The sequence below is a fragment of the Mobula hypostoma genome, chromosome 7 (assembly GCF_963921235.1).
Source record: "Mobula hypostoma chromosome 7, sMobHyp1.1, whole genome shotgun sequence".
In the NCBI taxonomy this organism is placed as follows: Eukaryota; Metazoa; Chordata; class Chondrichthyes; order Myliobatiformes; family Myliobatidae; genus Mobula; species Mobula hypostoma.
In genome coordinates, this window is record NC_086103.1 from 76031222 (window position 1) to 76052495 (window position 21274).

General features: G+C 44.4%; 1 protein-coding gene across 2 annotated transcripts in view; it reads left to right on the forward strand.

The window, feature by feature from the left end:
• Nucleotides 1-7854: 7854 nt before the first annotated feature.
• LOC134349393 (receptor expression-enhancing protein 2-like) overlaps nucleotides 7855-21274 on the forward strand; it is a 107476-nt gene continuing 94056 nt past the window's right edge. Inside the window, exon 1 of one of the 2 annotated variants that reach the window (XM_063053624.1) lies at nucleotides 7855-8255. In XM_063053624.1, coding sequence (XP_062909694.1) covers nucleotides 8224-8255 — 32 coding nt within the window. In that variant the 5' untranslated portion in view covers nucleotides 7855-8223. The remainder of the gene's footprint in view (nucleotides 8256-21274) is intronic. The other variant, XM_063053625.1, reaches the window with a different exon arrangement.

The following is a 21274-nucleotide window of genomic DNA, read 5'->3' on the forward strand; positions in this document are numbered from 1 at the left end:
TGGATAAATGTGAGGTTATCCACTTTGGTGGTAAGAACAGGAAGGCAGATTATTATCTAAATGGAGTCAAGTTAGGAAAAGGGGAAGTACAACGAGATCTAGGTGTTCTCGTACATCAGTCACTGAAAGCAAGCATGCAAGTACAGCAGGCTGTGGATGGTCAAAAACCCGGCGCACCTCACTGGTGAAATCCTCATATCTGTTGCAAATGGAGGTCTTATTGTCCCTGTTAGCGGCAGCCCAGGACCAAGAGAATCAATGCTGGCGTGCCTCAAGGATGCATGGTTAGCCCACTGCTCTACTCTCTCACTATTGTATGGCTCAGCACAGCTATAAATTTGCTGATGACATAACTATTGTTGGTAGAAAATCAGATGGTGATGAGGAGGCATACAGGAGTGAGATAGATCGGCTGGTCTCAGCAACAACCTTGCACTCAAAGTCAGTAAGACTAAGGAACTGATTGTGGACGTCAGGAAGAGAAAGTTGAGGGATCATGAGGGATTGGTAGTGGAAAGGGTGAGCAGTTTCAAGTTTCTGAGTGTCAACATCTCTGAGGATCTATCCTGATTCAACGTATTGATGCAACTACAAGGCAGCTACATTTCATTTTGAGTTTGAGGAGAATTGGTATGTTAGCAAAGATACTCGCAAGTTTCTACAGATGCGCTGTGGAGAGCATTCTAACTGGCTGGTATGGAGGGGCCACTGCAGAGGATTGGAAAATGCTGCAGAAAGTTGTAATTTTCAGGAGCTTAGGAGACAATGGCGCCTAATGGTGACTCCTTTGCTTGTACCTTCGGAAACAGCTCTGTTTCTATATTTCATATCTTTATTTTTCCCTTTCAGATTTCTTTTGAAGACACTGACCTGGAGTTACACACTGACTTCGGTTCTTTGCAAAAATGGGACCCACTTTCAGGGTCTCACGACTGGCCACTATTCAATATACCAAGGACGCGGCCTAGAAGACTAGTGCACCTTCAGAGTTTCGGGATTTCGTGGCTTTGGAGGCGGGCAGACTCGACGTCAGTGCCTCTGTAGGAATCTGGTGTGCAGTGGGAGTACATGGAAGATTGAAAGCAGCAAGCAGGCTGCTGGCTGTGTGCCCAGAGACCTGAGTTCTCTTGGGAAGTGGAAGGGAGGCAGTGGATCAGATACTTCACCTGCATCAAGGCTTGTGCTCAGTGCTGAATTACACCATGGAATTCAAAACCCTTGTGGCAGATGTGGCTGGAATGTTGCTGCTGGCCTATTAACATCACGGCCACTTGGAGCCCTTGAAAGATGAACTGTCACCCCAGGAGATGCCACCGACCTCGAAAACCTCATCACTCTGGCCCTTCATCTTGACAAGAGTGGTTTGGAACAACCCTCCAGATCCTCAGCCAGATCCTGGCCCCTTATTCCAGCATCACACCCCGATTCATTCCCCCTGTCCTCCTTCACACCCCAACGGCTCCAGGCACACAGGAGACTGTGGTGGAGGCATCCTTCTGGACCACACTCTGTGCGTGCAGCTTGGGCTTCCTACCGAAGCTTATCGCTCCGCCCTTCTGCATCACAATCATTGATGGATGTCCCTTGAGGTCTGGGATGGTCAGAGTGTGCACACAGCCTGTGTGCACGAGCACCAGTGAGCAGCGCGATTCCATCTCATTCCTCCTTATCGACTCACCAACACTGCTCTCATTGTGGGTTACCCCTGGCTCTCTACTCATGACCCTCACTTTTGCCTGGTCATTTGGTTCACTGTTGGGTTGGGGACTCGCCTGCCTGCAACCTCAGTTGACTTCACCCTGTAAATCCCTGGAGATGGAGGAACCCTTCAAACTCACCAAACTCCCACTGGAACACCCTGACCTTGCCGTCACCTTCAGTAGGAGGGAAACCAGCACCCATCTACCTCACAGACCACATGACTGCATGATCGACCTCTCCCAGCCACCACCCCTTCCCGAGCCCAACTGTGCCTACTGCCTCCGAGCCACCTGTCAGCGGTGCCCAACCAGACTATTCCAGCATGGGGCCGTGTCTGGCTGTCCACACAAGATCTGCCCCTGCGCATTGACTCCCGCAAGATCTCTCCCCGGTTCATTGGCCCCTTCAAGACTACTCATCGCATCAATCCGGTCACTTACCGTCTCCAGCCGCCACCGCCCCCCAGGGTCATATCTACTTTCACGTGTCCTGCCTCCCCATTGCATCACTCAATCCACACAAGCCTGCACCTCTGGATACGAGGAAGATGGAAGGTGGTCTCGTGTTGATAGATTGACATCATTGTGGTTGCGGCATGCAGTACTTGGTTGACTGGGAAGGGTACAGCCCAGAGGAGAGGGACTGGGTGCTATCTAGTTTTATCTTGGATCCATCACTCACTGAGGACTTCCATCGGATCCATTGGATCACCCTGGGCCGTCAGGTCCCTGTCCTAGGAGGGGTGGGTCCTATCAGCCACCAAAAGGCAGGCACCTCCCAGTCTCCATCCGGCTATCAGGAATCACCTGCCACTCATTTCCAACTCATCACATGCAGCCTATTAAAACCCAGCTCTCATCCACGGTCCTTGTTCGCCCATTGAACCAGCCAGGTTCAACCAGTGATCCTAGCCTTCAGTTAGTACCTGTTCTCACTTGTCTTGTAGTCCTTCGTGGCTTATTATTTTGCAGTTTATTATTAAAGTTATTGCTCACTCCAAAATCATCCCTGATGCTCTGCTTTTTTGGTCAAGCCTCCTCTACATTTCCTGGCAGGAGGAGTGAACCAACAGAATTTGCTCGCCTAAAGGTACTCTTCTGTCGGCATGAGCATACACTCCAGAAGCAGCAGGAAACTATTGACCATCTGCTCGCCACTCTCAATCAACTCTCTGTCTCGATACGGAACCCCGCAACGGTCAAGCTCCTCCCTTGGAGCCCTGAGTATTGGTGTCAAATGCTTTGATGGATCCCCAGCCCGGTGCCACAACCTCCTGGCTTACACTGTTGAGCTCCAGCCATCCCTGCATTTTACAGACCAAGTCAAGATTGCCTTCGCCATCTCTCTCTTGACAGGGCAAGCTATCACTGGGAAAATAAGACCCCCATTAGCAACAGATCTGAGGACTTCACCGCTGAGATGCACTGGGTTTGTGACCATCTGGGAAGTGGAAGGGAGGCAACAGGTCAGAAGTTTTGCCTCCATCAGGGCTCACGCTGGGTGCTGGATTACACTGCGGAATTCAGGACCCTTATGGTGGAGTGCAGCTGGATTGCTAAAGCACTGCTGGCCCGTCACCATCACAGCCCCTCAGAGTGATTGACAGCCTAGCTGTCTACCCAGGAGATGCCCACCAACCTCAGACGCCTCGTCACTCTCGCCCTCCATATTGAAAAGCTCTTATGGAACAACCCTCCAGATCGTCAGCCAGACCCTAGCCCCTTGTTCCAGCACCACAGTCCAATTCACTCTGTCTGTCTGCCTCCATAGCCGGACATCTCTACGCACGCGGGAGGCTCTTGTGGATTCTGGCACAGCGGGCAAATTTCTGGACCAGGCGCGCGCGCGTTTGTGTTTGTGTTTGTGTGTATGGTCAGAGCGTAAACACAGCCTATGCACATGAGCATCAGCGAGCACTGCAATTCCATCCCATTCCTTCTCATCGACTCACCAACACTGCTCTCATCATGAGTTACCTCTGGCTCTCCACTCATGACCCCCACTTTGTCCGGTCATCTGGTTCACCGCTGAGGTGGGGGCCCACCTGCTGGACCACCACCTTCAACCTCAGCTGACTTCACTCCATAAGTCCGAGGAGACGGAGGAAACCCTCGCCTCGCCAAGCTCCCACTGAAACACCCCAGCCTTGCCATCACCTTCTGTAAGAAGGAGGCCAGCACCCAGTTGTCTCACAGACCACACAACGTACACAATCGACCTCTCCCAGGTACCACAAAGCTGTCTGTTCTCCCACCACCCTGCTAAGACCCAAGCCATGATTGATAATATCACTGAAACATCGCGGTATGGCTTTATCTTACCATCCCGGTACACAGCCGGTGTTAAAAAGAAAGGTGGGAATTTCCGTCCCCACATTGACTACCTTCAACTCAATAAAATCACCATTAAGACCTGCTACCCTCTCCCTTTGATGGGTAGCACATCCAAAACACTCCGCGGGGCCTGGGTCTTCAGCAAACTGGGCCCCCGGAGCGTACGCAACCTGATCCGCATCCACCAGGGAGATGAGTGGAAGACGGTGCCTATGACACCCACCGGCCACTGCAAATAGTTGCAGAGGCCATTTGGACTTCCAACAATCCAGCCATTTTCCAAGCCATCATTAACAAAATCCTCTGACATGTTACATAGATATATGCTTGCCTACCTCAACGACAACTTCATCCTCTCCCTAGAACCCCTAAGATCATGCTTGTCAGGTCCATTCTGTCCTTCAGCATCTCCTCGAAAACTAACTGTACTGCAAGTTAGAAAACTGACTGTTCCACACCACAATTGTTTCCTTCCTGGATTATGTCCTTTGAACCCAAGGCGTAACAGAAGTCATTTGTTTCCAAATCATCACATGCAGCCTACTTAAACCCAGCTCTCATCCACGGCCGTCGTTCACTCATCAAACCAGCCAGCCTCAACCAGTTGCCCCTAGCCTGCAGTTACTTTGTTGTCTGTGGTGCTTAGTATCTGTTCTCCCTTGTTTTGTAGTCCCTTGTGGCTTGTTACTTTGCAGTTGATTATTTAAAATCGCCTCTACTGCTCTACTTTTGGGTCAAACCTCCTCCACGTTTCCTGACAAAAGGGGACCTTTTCTAGCTGGCTGATGGTGAGTAGTGGTGTTCCACAGTGGTCAGTGTTGTGTCCATTACTTTTCATGCTACATATCAATGATCTGACTGATAGAATTGACGGCTTTGTGACCAAATTTGTGAATGATACAAAGATAGGTAGAGGACGCAGGGAGTATGCAGAAAGATGTAGACAAGATTAGGAGAATGGGCAAAAAAAGTGGCAAAATGAATAGAGTAAGGAATTGTGTTTTCATACATTTTGATAGAAAGAATAAAGGCGTAGAGTATTTTTTAAATGGGGAGCAAATTCATAAATTGTTGATGCAAAGGGATTTGGGAGTCTTAATTCAGGATTTTCTAACAGTTAACCTACAGGATTAGATGATAGTAAGAAAAGCAAATGCAATATTAACATTCATTTTGAGAAGCTGAGGCTTTATAAACCATTGATCAAGTGACATTTGGAGTATGGTAAGGAAGGATATGCTGGCATTGGAAAGGGTCTAGAGGAGAATGAGGGGCGATCTATCAGATATTGAAAGGCTTGCTAGAATGGGCATGTAAAGAATGGAAAGAATATTGGGAGAGCCTAGGACCAATGGACACTGCTTCAGAATGGAAGGACATCCCTTTAGAACAGACCTGAAGAGGAATTTAGTTAGCCAGACGGTGAAGATCTGTGGAATTTGTTGTCACAGTCCAAATCATTGGGTATATTTAAAATGGAGGTTGATGGATTCTTGATTAGTAAGGGTATCTAAGATTATGGAGAGAAGGCAGAAGAAGGGGTTGAGGGTGTAAATAAATCAACCATGATCAAATGGTAAAGCAGACTTAATAGACCAATGGCCTAACTCTTCTCCTACATCTTTATGATATTATGGCTTTTCTCAGGATACTTTGGTACTTCTCCAAATTTCTACAAATTTTAGCCTCCATTTTGAACCTTTACTCAGTTTTTACTCAGAGTGGAATCCTGGGCTCTGGGATGAAGAATAATGAATGGCATTGTCATGGTTGTTTTAGAAAGATGCAATGATTAATTGAAAGCAAGACATTTTGCCGAAGAGATTGCTTCAGTCAACTTGTCAGGGTGGACTGAATCAGAGACAAGATTAGTCTCTTCTGGAGAAGTTAACATTAACTTTTTGGGAGCCTGAAGTGGGCTGCTTCCAAAAGTGCACATATGGAAAGCTGTCCATGCTCAACAGATGGGAGTAGTTTGCATATGGATGGTGACCAGACATCCTGTGTAATGGCCTGTGATTGTTCAGAACATTGTAAATCTGTTGATGTGCTGCCTAGTGTGCTGGGACTACGGGCCACAGTGGTTGCCAGCTTGTCCCTTCTGGCTGACATACATTGATTTTATTTTTCTTCCAGCTTGTCAGTAGTCATACTAAGTGAATGATTGTTGGTGTGACATTTGGGGTCATGCATCACAACAGGATGGAACAGAAAGGCCCTGAATTCAGATTTTATGACTTGATTTCCCTGTCCAACCAGATACTAAAAATGGTGTCCATCTCAGGTCAGCTTATTCCCTGATACTGCTTTGCAAATGAAGGAACCAATAAGTCCATAGTTGCAGGAGAATGTCCCATGCAGTTCATTAATCACTGCTGGCATTACACAGGACTGTCCACAGCCAATTGCAGTGTGTTCCCCTGCTGAGAGGCTGATGGGTTCATGGCTCAGGACATAGCCTATCTTGAAAGCACGGGTGGTAGAATAGAAAAGGAGTTAGAAGGAATGGCACAAAGCACAAAGCTGGGAGAAACAGTTTAAGGAGGGAGATGCTGTGAGAATATTTCAACCAGTAGGCAGTGGAGGGTTGTTGGCAGGAGCCATGGTGGGATTGTGGAGACACTGTGATTCAGGAACTACACTGTATATGGTGAAGATGAGCAAGTATTCATGTAGCTCAATCTGCATGTGCACTTAATATGCTAGAGCAGGGGTTGCCAACCTGGGGTTCACAAACCCCTCGGTAAATGGAAAGACTCCCTGCATAAAGGTTGGGAACCTCGGTGATAGAGGATGGTAACTTAGAACGGGATGAGCAAGGTTCAGAGTTACTGGGTTGGTTCAGTGGGGCAGCCATGTTTTGGTCAGGTGGCACAGGAGACTTTATACCAGACTGACAATGTGCAGTGTCTAGATAGAGCTGATCTGGCAGAATTGAGGGCAGCAAGAGTGGAGATTTTGGGAATAATGAAAGCACTTTGCAAGTGAGACAGTGTTATGTCATGAACTTTGTTAGAAAGAATTCAGAAATTGAAGTTGTAAAGAGGGACTTGGGAGCCCTGGTGCAGGATTCCCCAAAGCCATTGGAGAGCATCCACAGGAGATTTGTGAGCATGATTTGGGAAATGAAAGGGTTAATGTATGAAGAGCATTTGATGGCCCTGGGCCTGTAGTTGGAGTTTAGAACCATGAGGGGGGAGCTCATTGAAACCTACCAAATTTTGAAAGGCCTGGATAGAGTGGACATGAAAAGAGAGAGTTAGGACTAGAGGGCACGTGCTCAGAATTGAAGGGTGTCCCTGGAGAACAGATATGAGGATATGGGGAGGAATTTCTTTCACCAGAGAGTGGAGAACCTGTGAAATTTCATTGCGGCAGGTGGTTGTGGAGGCCAAGACATAGGGTATATTTAAAGAGGAGGTTGAGAAATTCTGGATTAGTCGGGGCATTAAAGGTTATGTGGAGAGGGCAGGGGGATGGGTTTGAGAGGGATAATAAATCAGCCATGATGGGGTGGTGGAACGGAATCGATGGGCCGAATGGCCTAATTGTGCTCCTAAATCTTATGGTCTAAAGCAGATGCTTCAAATGGACGCACTCGAACAGAGATACGGGGAACATAAAGCGATTAGCGCAGACGGAGAGCTTCTGGTGCACTTCGATGATTAAAGACGTGGTGTTTGACGTGTTAGGGCTGATCACTTCCACCGTTAGACCGGTCAACGTTAAGGTAAACACTATTGTGACTTTGAACCTGATAAGAAACGAGCCACCGTCTAAAACGTTCACAAGATTAGATCTGTAACCAGTGGGTTGGCATTACATCATTGCGGATTTACAGAAAGATAGCAAACCGTTCCTCCACGGGGAGAAACAGGGATGACATCAACAGACATATCACGGCTACAGGACAAACTTGGCTGTTAGGGCGGTGAGCAAAGGCTAAAGACGAGACTTATTTATTTAATTTCTTGCAAAGAAGGTCGCTGCCTGCGTCATTCCCCTTTAAAGCAGCTCGCCTGTGCTTGAGCAGCCGGAACTCCGCCTGGTATCTATTCGCCGTGCGGGGGAAAGGTAGCGCCGCAGCCTAGGAGACAGCGCCCGCTGCGGCGGATCCTCTCTCTCATCTGGACACAACACTGGCTCCAGCTTCGGGACACATTGCCGGCCGCAAACTCGAGTCCTCGCCATGGTATCCTGGATGATCTCACGTCTGGTAGTGTGAGTATTGCGGAGTACGACCGGTATCTCCCCGATCGGTGCGAGCGGTCTGCCTCAGTCAGTTCCACTCAATCATCTCGCATTTTATCATCAGCAACCCTCACTCCACCTCCCGTACCCATTGAGATGTCCTTGTTAAATGCCTTTGGAGAAACAAATCAAAAAAGCGTATTTTGTTTAGCACGTAGCGCTTAGAGAACCCTGGCATAGATCAAAAGAAAATGTCAAATGGAAATATTCTCATTTTGTTGCTTGCATTCATTTGGAAATGGTCGCTCACAAGAAGTTCGTTTTTAAATTATCTTTAAAAACGGAATCCGGTTGATGTAATCGCTTCTGGCTGTCAGATGGATATGAACGTTCTCGGGCTCTGGCTACAACGGTGCCCGCGCTGGGAGCTCGCTCCAGTTTGGTTGCCGCTGGCTCTTTGCTTTAATACGATGGAGATGGCCGGGGGACCATGTGAGAGGGTGCGGGAACCGGCGAGTGCAGAGCGACAGGGCGGAGGAGGGCTGAGGTCGGATGAAGAGGCAGGGTCATAATGGAGACGGGCGTGGATGGGAGGATGGGAGTGTTGGAGGATGCCAAGGTGAGTCCAGCACAGGGGCTCCGTGAGGATGTCGGGCTGGGTGGCAATTAACAATGGGTTCCTTGGTGACAGTGGGTTTCTTGGAGCTAAGATGGACTCTGCTGTGACTGAGGATGTGGAGAGGACAGGAGCCAGATGTTGCCAATGGAGGGATTCTCCTGCAGGGCAAGGTTGGACTTCAGGAGGTCAGAAGTAAGGGTGACCTATCTCAAGGTGACCTTATTACTTCCTCCGGTGAGTGCAGGGCAGGAGCATTGAGAGCTGAGCTAACGCCAGGTTATAGGGAGAGAGATGTTTTCTGGACTATGCTTGGTCCTTGCTCATTATTTGGAGGTTGGTATCATTGAGGTGTTTGGTGACATTTATTTTACCGTTCCCCCAACTGTCTCAGCACAGACTGTGTGAACATGGACCAGAGCTGGGGTTCACAGCTGTACTGTGTGAATGTGGGAAATAGTTAATGGCTGCATGGCGTTGCACAGACCCTGCCACAGGGTAACACTGTGTCAATGTGGGAAATGTTCCCATTGCACAGATCCTGTGAGGGGGTTCAGGAACACAGGGTAACACTGTGTGAATGTGGGCCAGATTGTATTTGCATGAGGACTAGTGTCAGTTGGCCTTGATGAGGACCGATTGGACGAGTGTTGTGAATGCTAATAACACCTGGATGTTTGCGTTGTCAGTGCTGTGATTTAGTTGTTCTGCACTGATTCTTTATGCAGCAAACAATGTTTTAATTGATCAGGTAATGCAAAATCCTGTTTTAAAATAATTAAATGTTGCGGTATAGGGGTTGAAATAATATATGACTCAAAGTGCATAAAGCTTTTGATTTTTAATTGGACTAGTCATCTGCCTCTTGTCAATTGAAATTATAATTATCAAATCGAGTCCTTTCCTTTCTGTCAAGTCACAAGATTAAATAAGGGGGAATGTGCATAATGGTTGGAAACGGAAAACCGATGTGTTGTATTTTGGTCTGGTTCTGCCATTTAGGTACCTAGAGTTTGTCTATAGTCTACCACAGACATGTTGGTGTAGCTGGCAAAGTCAACCATTGGAACTGGTCGGCAGCATGTCAGGAAATGTAGAGGAGGCTTGACCCAAATACAGATCAGCGGAGACAATTTAGAATCAGTTTTAACATCATCGGCACATGTCCTGAAATTTGTCAGCTTAGTGGCAGCAGTACAATGCAATACACAATAACATTGAAAGAAATAAGTAAATCAATTGCAATAAGTATATATGTATATTATATAGTTAAATTAAAAATAGTGCAAAAACAAAAATAATAAAAATGAGGTGGTGTTCAATGTCCATCTGGGAATCGATGGCAGAGTGGAAGAAGCTGCTCCTGGATTGCTGAGTGTGAGCCGTCAGGCTTCTGTACCTCCTACCTGATGGTAAAAGCGAGAAGAGGGCATGTACTGGGTGCTGGGGGTCCCTAATAATGGATGCCCCCTTTTTGAGGCACCGGTCTTTGAAGATGTCTTGGATACTGAGGGTAGTACCCAAAATAGAGCTGATTAATTTTACAATTTTCTGTAGCTTCTTTCGACCCTGTGCAGTACCCTCCCCCCCAATACAAGACAGTGATGCAGCCTGTCCGAAAGCTCTCCATGGTACATTTATAGAAGTTTTCAACTGTTTTAGGTGACAAACCAAACCTCCACAAATTCCTAATCAAATATAGCCTCTGTCTTGCCCTCTCTATAGCTGCATCGATATGTTGGGACCAGGTTAGGTCCTCAGATCTTCACACGCAGGAACTGGAAATTGCTCACTCTCTCTACTTCTGATCCCTCTATGAGGATTGGTATGTGTTCCTTCCTCTTACCCTTCCTGAAGTCCACAATCAGCTTTTTGGTCTCACTGACACAGAGTGCAAGGCTGTTGCAGCTACACCACTCAACTATCTGGTATATCTCACTGCTGTACGCCCTCTCATCTCCATCTGAGATTCTTCCAACACTGGTTGTATCATCAGCAAATTTATAGATGGTTTTTAGCAGTGAGTGATTACTTCAATAATAAACTGCAAAATTACAGGTGACGGGAGAGAATCGAAACTTAACACGACAAGGAAACAAAATAACTGAAGGCTAGAAGCAACTGGATGAGGCTGGTTGGTTCGTATCAGTGAACAAGGACTGTGTATGAGAGCTGGGTTTAAATAGGCTGCAGGTGATGCTTTGGAACTGACTGGCAGTTCTCTCCTTTTAGTTGGGTGGAGACGGGGAGGTGCCTACTTGTGTAGGCCTAACACCACTCATCCACAATGTGTACTTTAGTTTTACTTGCACCATAAGTGTACATTGGAAATGTATCTTGGAGATCTTAGCACTGTAGATTAACTGCACCGATGCCAGGCTTCATGTGGAACTGCTTACAAAAAATGGCCCACTGATGCAACAGCTGGTCAGACGAAGATAGCCAAATTTTTGGATCTGGTGCTAGGAGCTGGTTGGTGACTAGTTTCAGATGCCAGTCTTCTTGACACCATGCCATGTCTGTAATGTCCTATAGCTGTTGTGATACAAGATCTGTAGTTGGTTGAATGAAAGTTTGTTAACAAAAGGAAGCTTTGGTTGGCAAATTCATTGCTGGGCATGTTGTTTGTAGCATTCAGAGAAGGTATATAATATACAACCTGAAATTCTTGTTCTTCGCAGACATTCCACAAAAACAGAAGAGTACCCCAAAGAATGAATGACTGTAAAAACATTAGATTTATGGTGTTAAAGTCTGCCATGTCACTTTTTTCGAGTTCTCTGACTTGAGAATCAGCAGCAAATTCTCCCCCACCAATGAGTGAGAGAGAGAGGTTTGTGAGTACAGAGACCTCCGACAGCTAATCCGCTGTTCCTGGTATTCCGTTTTACCCCTGGTGCTTATACCAGTAGCACCGGCATTGAATCAGCTCGTCCACAGGGTCTCAAAGCCTCGGAACCCCAAAGGCACGCTCGTCTACTTGGCCACGTCCATGGGATATCAATAAACAGCTGGTTGGTGAGCCGCAGGAGCAGAAAATACCACCGCAAAGAACTGCAGTTTGAGTGCAACTGCAGGTCAAGGACACTGACGGAACCTATCCACCTTTTAAAGGAAAAAAGAGACATTAAAGGTGGAAATTAAGTTGTTTCCATAGATGAGCCCTCTAGTACCACTGTAGCTCCACTCAGTAGCTCTTTCCTATTCTGAATTGAAGAGTTCCTGTAATGCTGTAGATTGTGGATGCACCACACTCTGCAAAAGAGAGTGAGGTTGCAGAGGTTGAAGTCCAAGTGAACCTTACAAGGAGTCTGCAAGTTTGCTGAAACGACTCTGAAATGTCCCAAACTTTGCTGCTATCTAACTCCGGTAGGTTGGATTCTAATATTTTTGCGACTCCAAGGTTCTTTGGAAGGCAAGAATGAGGCACAAAACTTCTTGCCTTCCCATTTCACAGCATCGTCACTTGAGTTTTCTCCACATTGGAAAAGTGACATGCAGCAAGCTACCTCAAAGGTTGATCACACAAATAGATTTCAGCACCTGGGTAGTAGTCATTTTATGAAATGTTACAAGAACAAAGAAAGAACTGAAATAACCAGGGTAAAAGCAGTTGTGGTCATCGCATACTCAGACTAGAGATAATAATTAGCCTGTAAGATAACCAGATTTAAGGAAACTAAGAAAAATACAGAAGCGTAATCATTGGAAAATTTGATGAATAAATACATGTATATAGGTGAATATATAAAATTCAAGGAAGCATAGGAAAGTTACAAGGAAAATACAAGAAAAATAATTATTCTCCATCCTAATTTAACATTGATATGTTAATTATATGGCACATTGATGAAGTAAAAATGGGAGGAAAAGTTTAGGTTGATCTTGGAGTAGGTTAAAACATTGGCACAACATTGTGGGCTGAAGGGCCTGTATTGTGCTCTACTGTTCTATGTTACTGTTTGATCAAATATATGCCACTTGATGTTTTTCTCTTTTTCATTCATTATTGTGTTTACTGGCCTCCTAACATTGTCTTGATGAAAGTGTCTTGCTGATCTTCGACAGAAGGTGCCATATATTGAAGGCGCCTTCCCATTTCACAGCATCATCGCTCGAGCTTTCTCCACATTGGAAAAGCGACATGCAGCAAGCTACCTCAAAGGTGGATTACACAAATAGATTTCAGCACCTGGGTAGTAGCATGACAATGGCGTGTCGGTTGAACAAGGGTAAGAAAAAGTAAGGTAGTAAATTCTCAAAACAATTTTCCAAGGACTTGCCTGCCCCCTCACCTGTACACTGTCTGCTTTGGAGTAGTAGGTAATTCTGCAGGTTCACAATTTAAGAATATACAATTATCCTGAGCAATTTGGAATCCTGTAGTCCTCTTCAAAATTGGGCCAGTATTTACAACATAATGTTTAGGGTTTATCAATCGCCAAGTTATAGTTCTGCCACGAGGATAAACAAATCGAACTTTGGGCTAAAATTGTGTATTGTTAAGTCCATTTACCCTATATAATAGAACATAGACAATGGCTAAAACTGGTAGATAGAGTTAAATAAGGGAATCACATGGGTTACAACTTTGTTTACAAAACAGGCACATTTTAATGATGCATAACATAGGAACTGGTGAGGAGTAGTGATGTGGTTGTCCACATACAGAAATTATAAAAACTAGTGCACTGGTGCAAAGGTGAATAAGCAAAGCCATTGGAGTACAGTATTATGGATTGTTATCTGAAGGGGGCTACGATGTAAGTCCTGCTGTATACAGTACAGTCTGTTCAGACCTTGTTTGGGGTACTGAACTGAATTTTGACAGCAATAATCAGGAAATGTACTTGTGCTTTTGAGAGAGCACAATGCTCATCTGGCTTAAAAGGACTGTTGTATAAACCTGGCTTGTATTTCACTTGACTTTTGAAGACTGGGCAGGGATCTAATTCAGCTACAAAGGCGCTCGCTAGATCAGATTTAGAATGAATGTTAGGTTCATAAAGTTCATTAAAATTAGAGCTTGGTCATTTAAGAATCAGATTTGAAAATATTTACTCTCACACTGGGCAGAGGGAAAACTATAAATCCTACGATGTTTTTGGATTTATTTATTTAGTTTATTGAGATACAGCATGGAATAGGCCCTTCAGGCCTATTGAGCCACATCACCCCAGCAACCCCCAACAACCCCGATTAATCCTAACCTAATCATGGGACAATTTTACAATGGCCAACCAACCTACCTAGTACATCTTTGGACTGTGGGAGGAAACTGGAATACCTGGGGAAAATACCACACATTCTATATGGGGAGAGGACACACATAGACTCCTTACAGAACAGCACCGGAATTGAACTCTGACCTCCAGAACACCCTGAGCTTCAGTATTGTCGCACTAACCTCTGTGCTACTGTGGTGCTCTGAGACAAGCATAACTTTCAGGACAGAGATTGGCTCAATTAGTTGGGTAAGTTTGTCAAGAGTTAAGTAAGCAAAGGTGGGTGAATTGAATTGAGACGTGTTCTAATAGAAGGTGAACATGCTCATGGCTCTGAGCAACCTGTTCCTAAGCATCTTCTGATATGGAAGAAATCTGTGGCCTTGCAACAAAATGCAAGTTCAGGATCTACACATTTTACAGGTGACTGGAAAGGACTTTGGAATTCCAGTCTGAAGCCTGGGTTGCATAACTGTGGGAAATCCAATTACAGGTTTCAACAATAGATCACTGCAAAGGCTCCAGGTGCAGAATCACCACCTTCTGATTTCTACGACTGCACTTTCAGTTCTTGGGGTGGAGGTTTTGTGGGTTTTAATGACACACACAATCTATGCTGACATCTGAGTGCTTTGCTGATTCATTCATATATCGCCAAGAGCACAGTCTCTTGTTTTACCAAGGTTTTGACTGCCTGACCAAATAAATGCAAAATATCTCATTTTATGCAACACAAGAAACTCTTCTTCTGTCCCGGCAACATTCATCCCTTAATTGGGACCAAAAAAAAGATCAATCTTTGTTATTCTGGAAACTTACTTGTGCATATTGCTGTCCGCCTCCATGACAACAGTGACAGCATTTGAGGCCGTCCATTGATTGATAGATTATAAAACGCCGTGGAATAGCTTGAGGCTCTTTCAATTTGTAAATAAATTTTAAGTCCTTTTATTTGTGCGAGGATTTTTGCTGCTTGAGGTATTGGAATGAGAGAAGATGGCTTTTTGCCTGAGGAACAAAGATGGTTAACAGCACTGTTACAGTGTTGTTACCCAGGTTTGTTAAATTTTTAAAAAATGCAGTAATGACAAATATCCCGAGTGGTCCCTTGCACATGATCATGTTTATGTATTTAGAAATATTTATTTGCAAACGCACTGATCTGTTATCATATTTTTGAATCATTGTGAAAGCATTATTGTTTAATTAGGTCAATTGTTTTATGACATACTATTCCCTCCAGTCTATCATCCTTCTCCAATAGGGATAGAGCTGCCTCACCGCGTTCCTCAACACATAGGGCACCAAGCTTATCCTAGAACTGTTAATCATGCAGTACTATGCAATATCTTTATTCAGTTTCAGCTGTAGGGTTTTGTATTGAACATCTTTGTACCTGACTGATTGAACAGTGAAATCCTGAGAGACAGATTTATTGAGATTTCTCCATCATTTATCAAAGAGTAGCCATGTTGCTTAAACTGAGAGCTAAATGCACATCCAGGGCTGTCTAACCATGCTTTGGGGTAAAAGTTAATTGCACACTGCTATTAAAGTTGTAAAATATAGTTTTAACTATTGTTATCTATTGATTTGGTATGGATAAGTATAGAAGCATTAAAAACAACAAATCATAAATCAGTATAAACTGAGAGAGGATATCCGAAACTGATACCTTGCTCTTTCACCAGGTTTTTGTCACTGGTCCTGGCTTTCTCTTCAATAGTTCAGTATTAGTTTTAGTTTGATTCAGCTTTTAGATAGAAAGATAGATACTTTATTGATCCCAAAGGAAATTACAGTGTCACAGTAGCATTATAAGCGAAGCAATATTTTATTAAATGAAAATGAAGGCAGTAATGGAAACAAATGTAAACGTGTTTTACGACTTGTACACAGAGGAGGGCTGTTCACCCTTTTGGGTCAGTGCCAGCTCCCAATCTCCCTCATGACTTTCCCATAGACCTGCAATTGATCCTCTCTTGTATGCCCATCAGTTCTACTTGTTTTTTTTTTTGTCACTTACCTTGACTAGGAATAACTTACAGTAGCCAATTATCCTGCCAACATGCCTTTGAGCTGAGGGAGGAAGCTGGAGCCCATACAGGTTCCACACAGACAGCATGCAGTCCACTGCATTGAAACCATAGATTAGGAACATGGTAATTTGTAAGTGGGATTTGGATTTGTCTGACGAAGAACAAGGAACAAGTCACCTCTGTGAATTGCTGCAGGCCATTGGTGCGAACACTTCCAGTGTTAATAGGAAGTCCTAGGATATTGACATAGCAATGTAAGAATGTATTCCCATTCTGATATGTCTATCCACAGCCTCCTCTACTGTCAAGATGAAGCCACACTCAGGTTGGAGGAACAACACCTTATATTCTGCCTGGGTAGCCTCCAACCTGATGGCATGAACATTGTCTTCTCTAACTTCTGTTAATGCCCCACCTCCCCTTTGTACCCCATCCCTTATTTATTTATTTATCTCTCTCTCTCTCTCTCTCTCTGTCTCTCTCTCTCTCTCTCTCTCTCTCTCTCTCTCTCTCTCTCTTTTGTCTCCCTCTGTCCCCCTCACTATAACTCCTTGCCCATCTGCTGGGCCCCCCTCCCCCTTTTCTTTCTCTGTTGGCCTCCTGTCCCATGATCCTTTCATATCCCTTTTGCCAATCACCTGTCCAGCTCTTGGCTCCATCCCTCCCCCTCCTGTCTTCTCCTATCATTTTGGATCTCCCCCTCCCTCTCCCACTTTCAAATCTCTTACTAGCTCTTCCTTCAGTTAGTCCTGACGAAGGGTCTCAGCCCAAAACGTCGACTGTACCTCTTCCTAGAGATGCTGCCTGGCCTGCTGTGTTCACCAGCAACTTTGATGTGTGTTGCTTGAATTTCCAGCATCTGCAGAATTCCTCGTGTTTGAGGAAATGCAAGAAAAAATTAAGGACTTCCACATATTTTATCATGGAACTACTGGCCCGTAGAAAAGGAGTCATAAGAAACATGCTTTTTGCACCATCCTCCCAGAGAGATAATTGGCAAATTTGTGAAGTTTTGTCAAAAAAACCTTCATCAGTATATGACTTTGAATTTTTTTTTACATAGTGGAAACTTAAAAGTTAATGGAACTTCAGACCATTTTAGCTGCATTTAATGACCCATTGCAATTTGCCTATCGCCACAGTAAGTCTACAGCAGATGCAATCTGACTGGGCCTCCATTCTGCTTGGATCAGCTGGGCAATAGTAATACTTATGTTTATTGATTACATCTCAGCATTCAATACTACCATACCCTCATAATCAAAAAGCTCCAAAACCTGGGCCTCTGAACCTCCCTCTGCAATTGGATCCCTGACTTCATCACCAGCAGGCCACAGTCTGACATCTCCTCTTTGCTGACTGTCAACACTGGCACACCTCAAGGATGCGTGCTTAGCCCACTGCTCTACTCTGTCTACACTCACGACTGTGTGGCTAGGCACAGCACAAACACCATCTATAAACTTGCCACTGACACCACTAAAGTTGGCAGAATTTCAGATGGTGATAAGAAAGCATACAGGAAATATATCAGCTGGTTGAGTGGTGTCATAAGAACAACCTTGCACTCAATATCAGTAAGACCAAGAAATTGATTGTGGGCTGCAGGAAGGGTAAGTCAAGGGAACACACACTAGTTTTCATTGGGGAATCAAAGAGTGAGCAGTTTCAAGTTCCTGGGTGTCGACATCTTTGAGGATGTATCCTGGGCCCAATTACAAACAAGGCACAACAGTGGCTATAGTTCATCAGGAGTTTGAGGAGATTTGGTATGTCAGCAAAGACTCCTGCAAATTTTTACAAATGTACCATGAAGTGCATTCTAACTAGTTGCATCACTGTCTTGTATAGAGGGGCCATCGCACAAGATCAGAAAAATCTGCAGAAAGTTGTATCCATCATGGGCACTATCCTCCTCAGCATCCAGGACACCTTCAGTAGACGATGCCTCAAAAAGGCAGCTTCCACCATTAAGGACCCCCATCACCCAGGACATGTCCTCTTCCCACTGCTACCATCAAGGAGGAGGCACAGGGGCTTGAAGACACACATTCAATTTTTAAGGAACAGCTTCTTCCCCTCTGCCTTCAGTTTCTAAATGGACAATGAACCCATGAACACTTCCTTACTTCTCTAACATTGACTTCTCTAACTTCCGTTAATGTCCCTCCTCCCCCTCATACCCCATCCGTTATTTATTTACTATATATATTCTTTCTCTCTCTCTCTCCTTTTTCTCCCTCTATCCCTCTCACTATACCCCTTGCCCATCCTCTGGGATTCCCCCGTCCCCCTTTTCTTCTCCCTGGGCCTCCCGTCCCATGATCCTCTCATATCCCTTTTGCCAATCACCTGTCCAGCTCTTGGCTCCATCCCTCCCCCTCCTGTCTTCTCCTATCATTTTGGATCTCCCCCTCCCCCTCCCCCTCCCACTTTCAAATCTCTTACTAACTCTTCCTTCAGTTAGTCCTGACGAAGGGTCTCGGCCCGAAACGTTGACTGTACCTCTTCCTAGAGATGCTGCCTGGCCTGCTGCATTCACCAGCAACTTTGATGTGTGACACTTCCTTACTATCTCATTTTGCACGACTTATTTAATTTTATTTTTATATATTCTTATTGTAATTTATCGGGTTATTACTGTGTAGTGAAACAACAAATTTCATGACAGACGCAGGAGATATTGAACGTGATTCTGATTCTGAGTGCAGTGAGTGATTTGCTGTAACAGGTGATAAAGCATCTGAGAGAGGAAGGAGAAGTTAATCGTCAGGATTTTTGTTTACCAATTTTGGCCATTATGCCACAGGAGAAATCCTATGGTCCCAGAGTCAATTTTGAGGACTCACAGATCTGCTTCCTCCTGTCAGTATAGCATTCAGGTCACTGAAGTGGGAGGTAACCAGGGAAGATGTTCATTTGCAATGTTGACAGAAGGAAATGATTTCATGAGTGTGTTCTGTGTCAGGCTGTTATGCCTTTCCAACGGCCCAGTTCAACTTAATTGGTACTAGATGTTTATTGTTGGCTTACGTAAAAACCTGCATTTAATTTTGCCAGCTGCTCCTCTGCCGTTTGAACTCGTGATTCATGATCATACCCAGGAGCACAAACATTTTGCTGTGGTATCTCCCGTCAATTTATTTTCCACTCTGTGGTAAAGGAGCAAACCAAACACTCAAATCCTTTTCTAAGGGCCGGTAGTTCCATGATAAGATATTTGGAAGTCCTTAATTTTTTGTTGCATTGTTAACCAGGAATTACCTGATGGTGCTGCAGTGTTGGACTTACTGGAGAGCTTAGTAGCAGTGCATGCGTTTCTGCTGCTTCCAGCAATTAATTCTGCCCATTGAAATAAGGCAAGCCACCTGCTGCAGGTACAGCAAGCTTCATTCATTCCAAAGTAGAGGTATGGTAGTCAGGGAGAAAGTTAAGTATAAAGCAGTTTATACTTCATTTAAATTCATTAATTTAAATGCATTTATTTATTTTAAAGTATTTATATATATTCTCATTGATGGTATAATTTTTGATTTTTTTTCAGAATAAATCTTGAGTGACTGTCAGAGATATCTGCGATTATAAATCAAAGTATTGAGTATAAGAGTTGGAATGTTATGGTGACGTTGTATAAGGCATTAGTGAGGCCGAATTTGGAGTATTGTGTTCAGTTTTGGTCACCAAATTACAGGAAGGATATTAATGAGGTTGAAAGAGTGCAGAGAAGGTTTACAAGGATGTTGCTGGGTCTTGAGAAACTGAGTTACAGAGAAAGGTTGAATAGGTGAAGACTTTATTCCCTGGAGTGTAGAAGAATGAGGGGAGATTTGATAGAGATATATAAATTTATGATGGGTATAGATAGAGTGAATGCAAGCAGGCTTTTTCCACTGAGGCTAGGGGAGAAAAAAAACCAGAGGACATGGGTTAAGGGTGAAGGGTGAAGGGGGAAAAGTTTAAAGGGAACATTAAGGGGGGGGCTTCTTCACACACAGAGTGGTGGGAGTGTGGAATGAGCTGCCAGAAGAAGTGGTAAATGCGGGCTCACTTTTAATATTTAAGAAAAACTTGGACAGGTACATGGATGAGAGGTGTATGGGGGGGATATGGTCCAGGTGCAGGTCAGTGGGACTGGGCAGAAAAATGGTTTGGCACAGCCAAGAAGGGCCAAAAGGCCTGTTCTGTGCTGTAATGTTCTATGGTTCTATAGCACTTTTGACAGTTGGTTCAGCTGGGGAAGTGAATTAACCAAATCTCAAAGCACTTTGGTAGGGATTTATGATTGGCCTACAATTTTTGTGGAAGTAAGTGGGGTTTATAATCCTGCACCAGTTCAGTTCTGAGTTGGTCCAGCATCCAAAGTCACCTCCTGACCATTTCAGAGCAAATCGGTTTGCATGAAGTAGCGCAGTCACCCATGTTCTTGCTGCAGTCAAAGCAGGGATTTTGTGGTATCCTTTTGCAAAGAAATTAAAAAAGCAAGTTGGACTATCATTCTTTTTTTAAGTATCCTTTATTGAATTTTAAGCTCGGATAATTTATGCTGGAGGACAAATAAATTGATTCCATCATCAGTGTCCCAGCTGCTGGCATTTAGTTCCTAGCCAAGACTATATTTATTTTACTGATGGCTCAGTGTTTACATCATTAACGTCAGCCTGAGAGAGCCAGTGCCTGCTGATGGATTGCTTCCCATAAAATCTGTGTGCTGCTTTAAAGTTCCAGACCCTCTAATAATCCCACGATTATCGGATCCAGTCCTGAATAGTTAACTCTTTTTCTCTTTCCACAGATTCTGACTGTTTCTGGCACTTTCTCTTTTTATTGCAGACTTTCAGCATCTGCACTTTCTTATTTTTGATTTACAAATAAAATTTGGGGATCATTTTATCAACCAGCTTGTTGACACAATAAATAAACTTCTAAAGCAACAGTTAAAATGCATGATCAGATTCAGCATTTTGGATATGTTTTGAATCATGATTGCTCTAGTTAAATATATTGTTTACTCTTCACTGGACATTCATCACAGTTAACCGAATGAAACAGACTCAATGGCACCACGGATGGTTTAATATCTCTAATATTGAGCATTTCACTTTACGCAGTAAACTAGACATCTCCTCCAGTACCTTTCAGAAGAACGATCCACTCTCTGCTACAAACAAT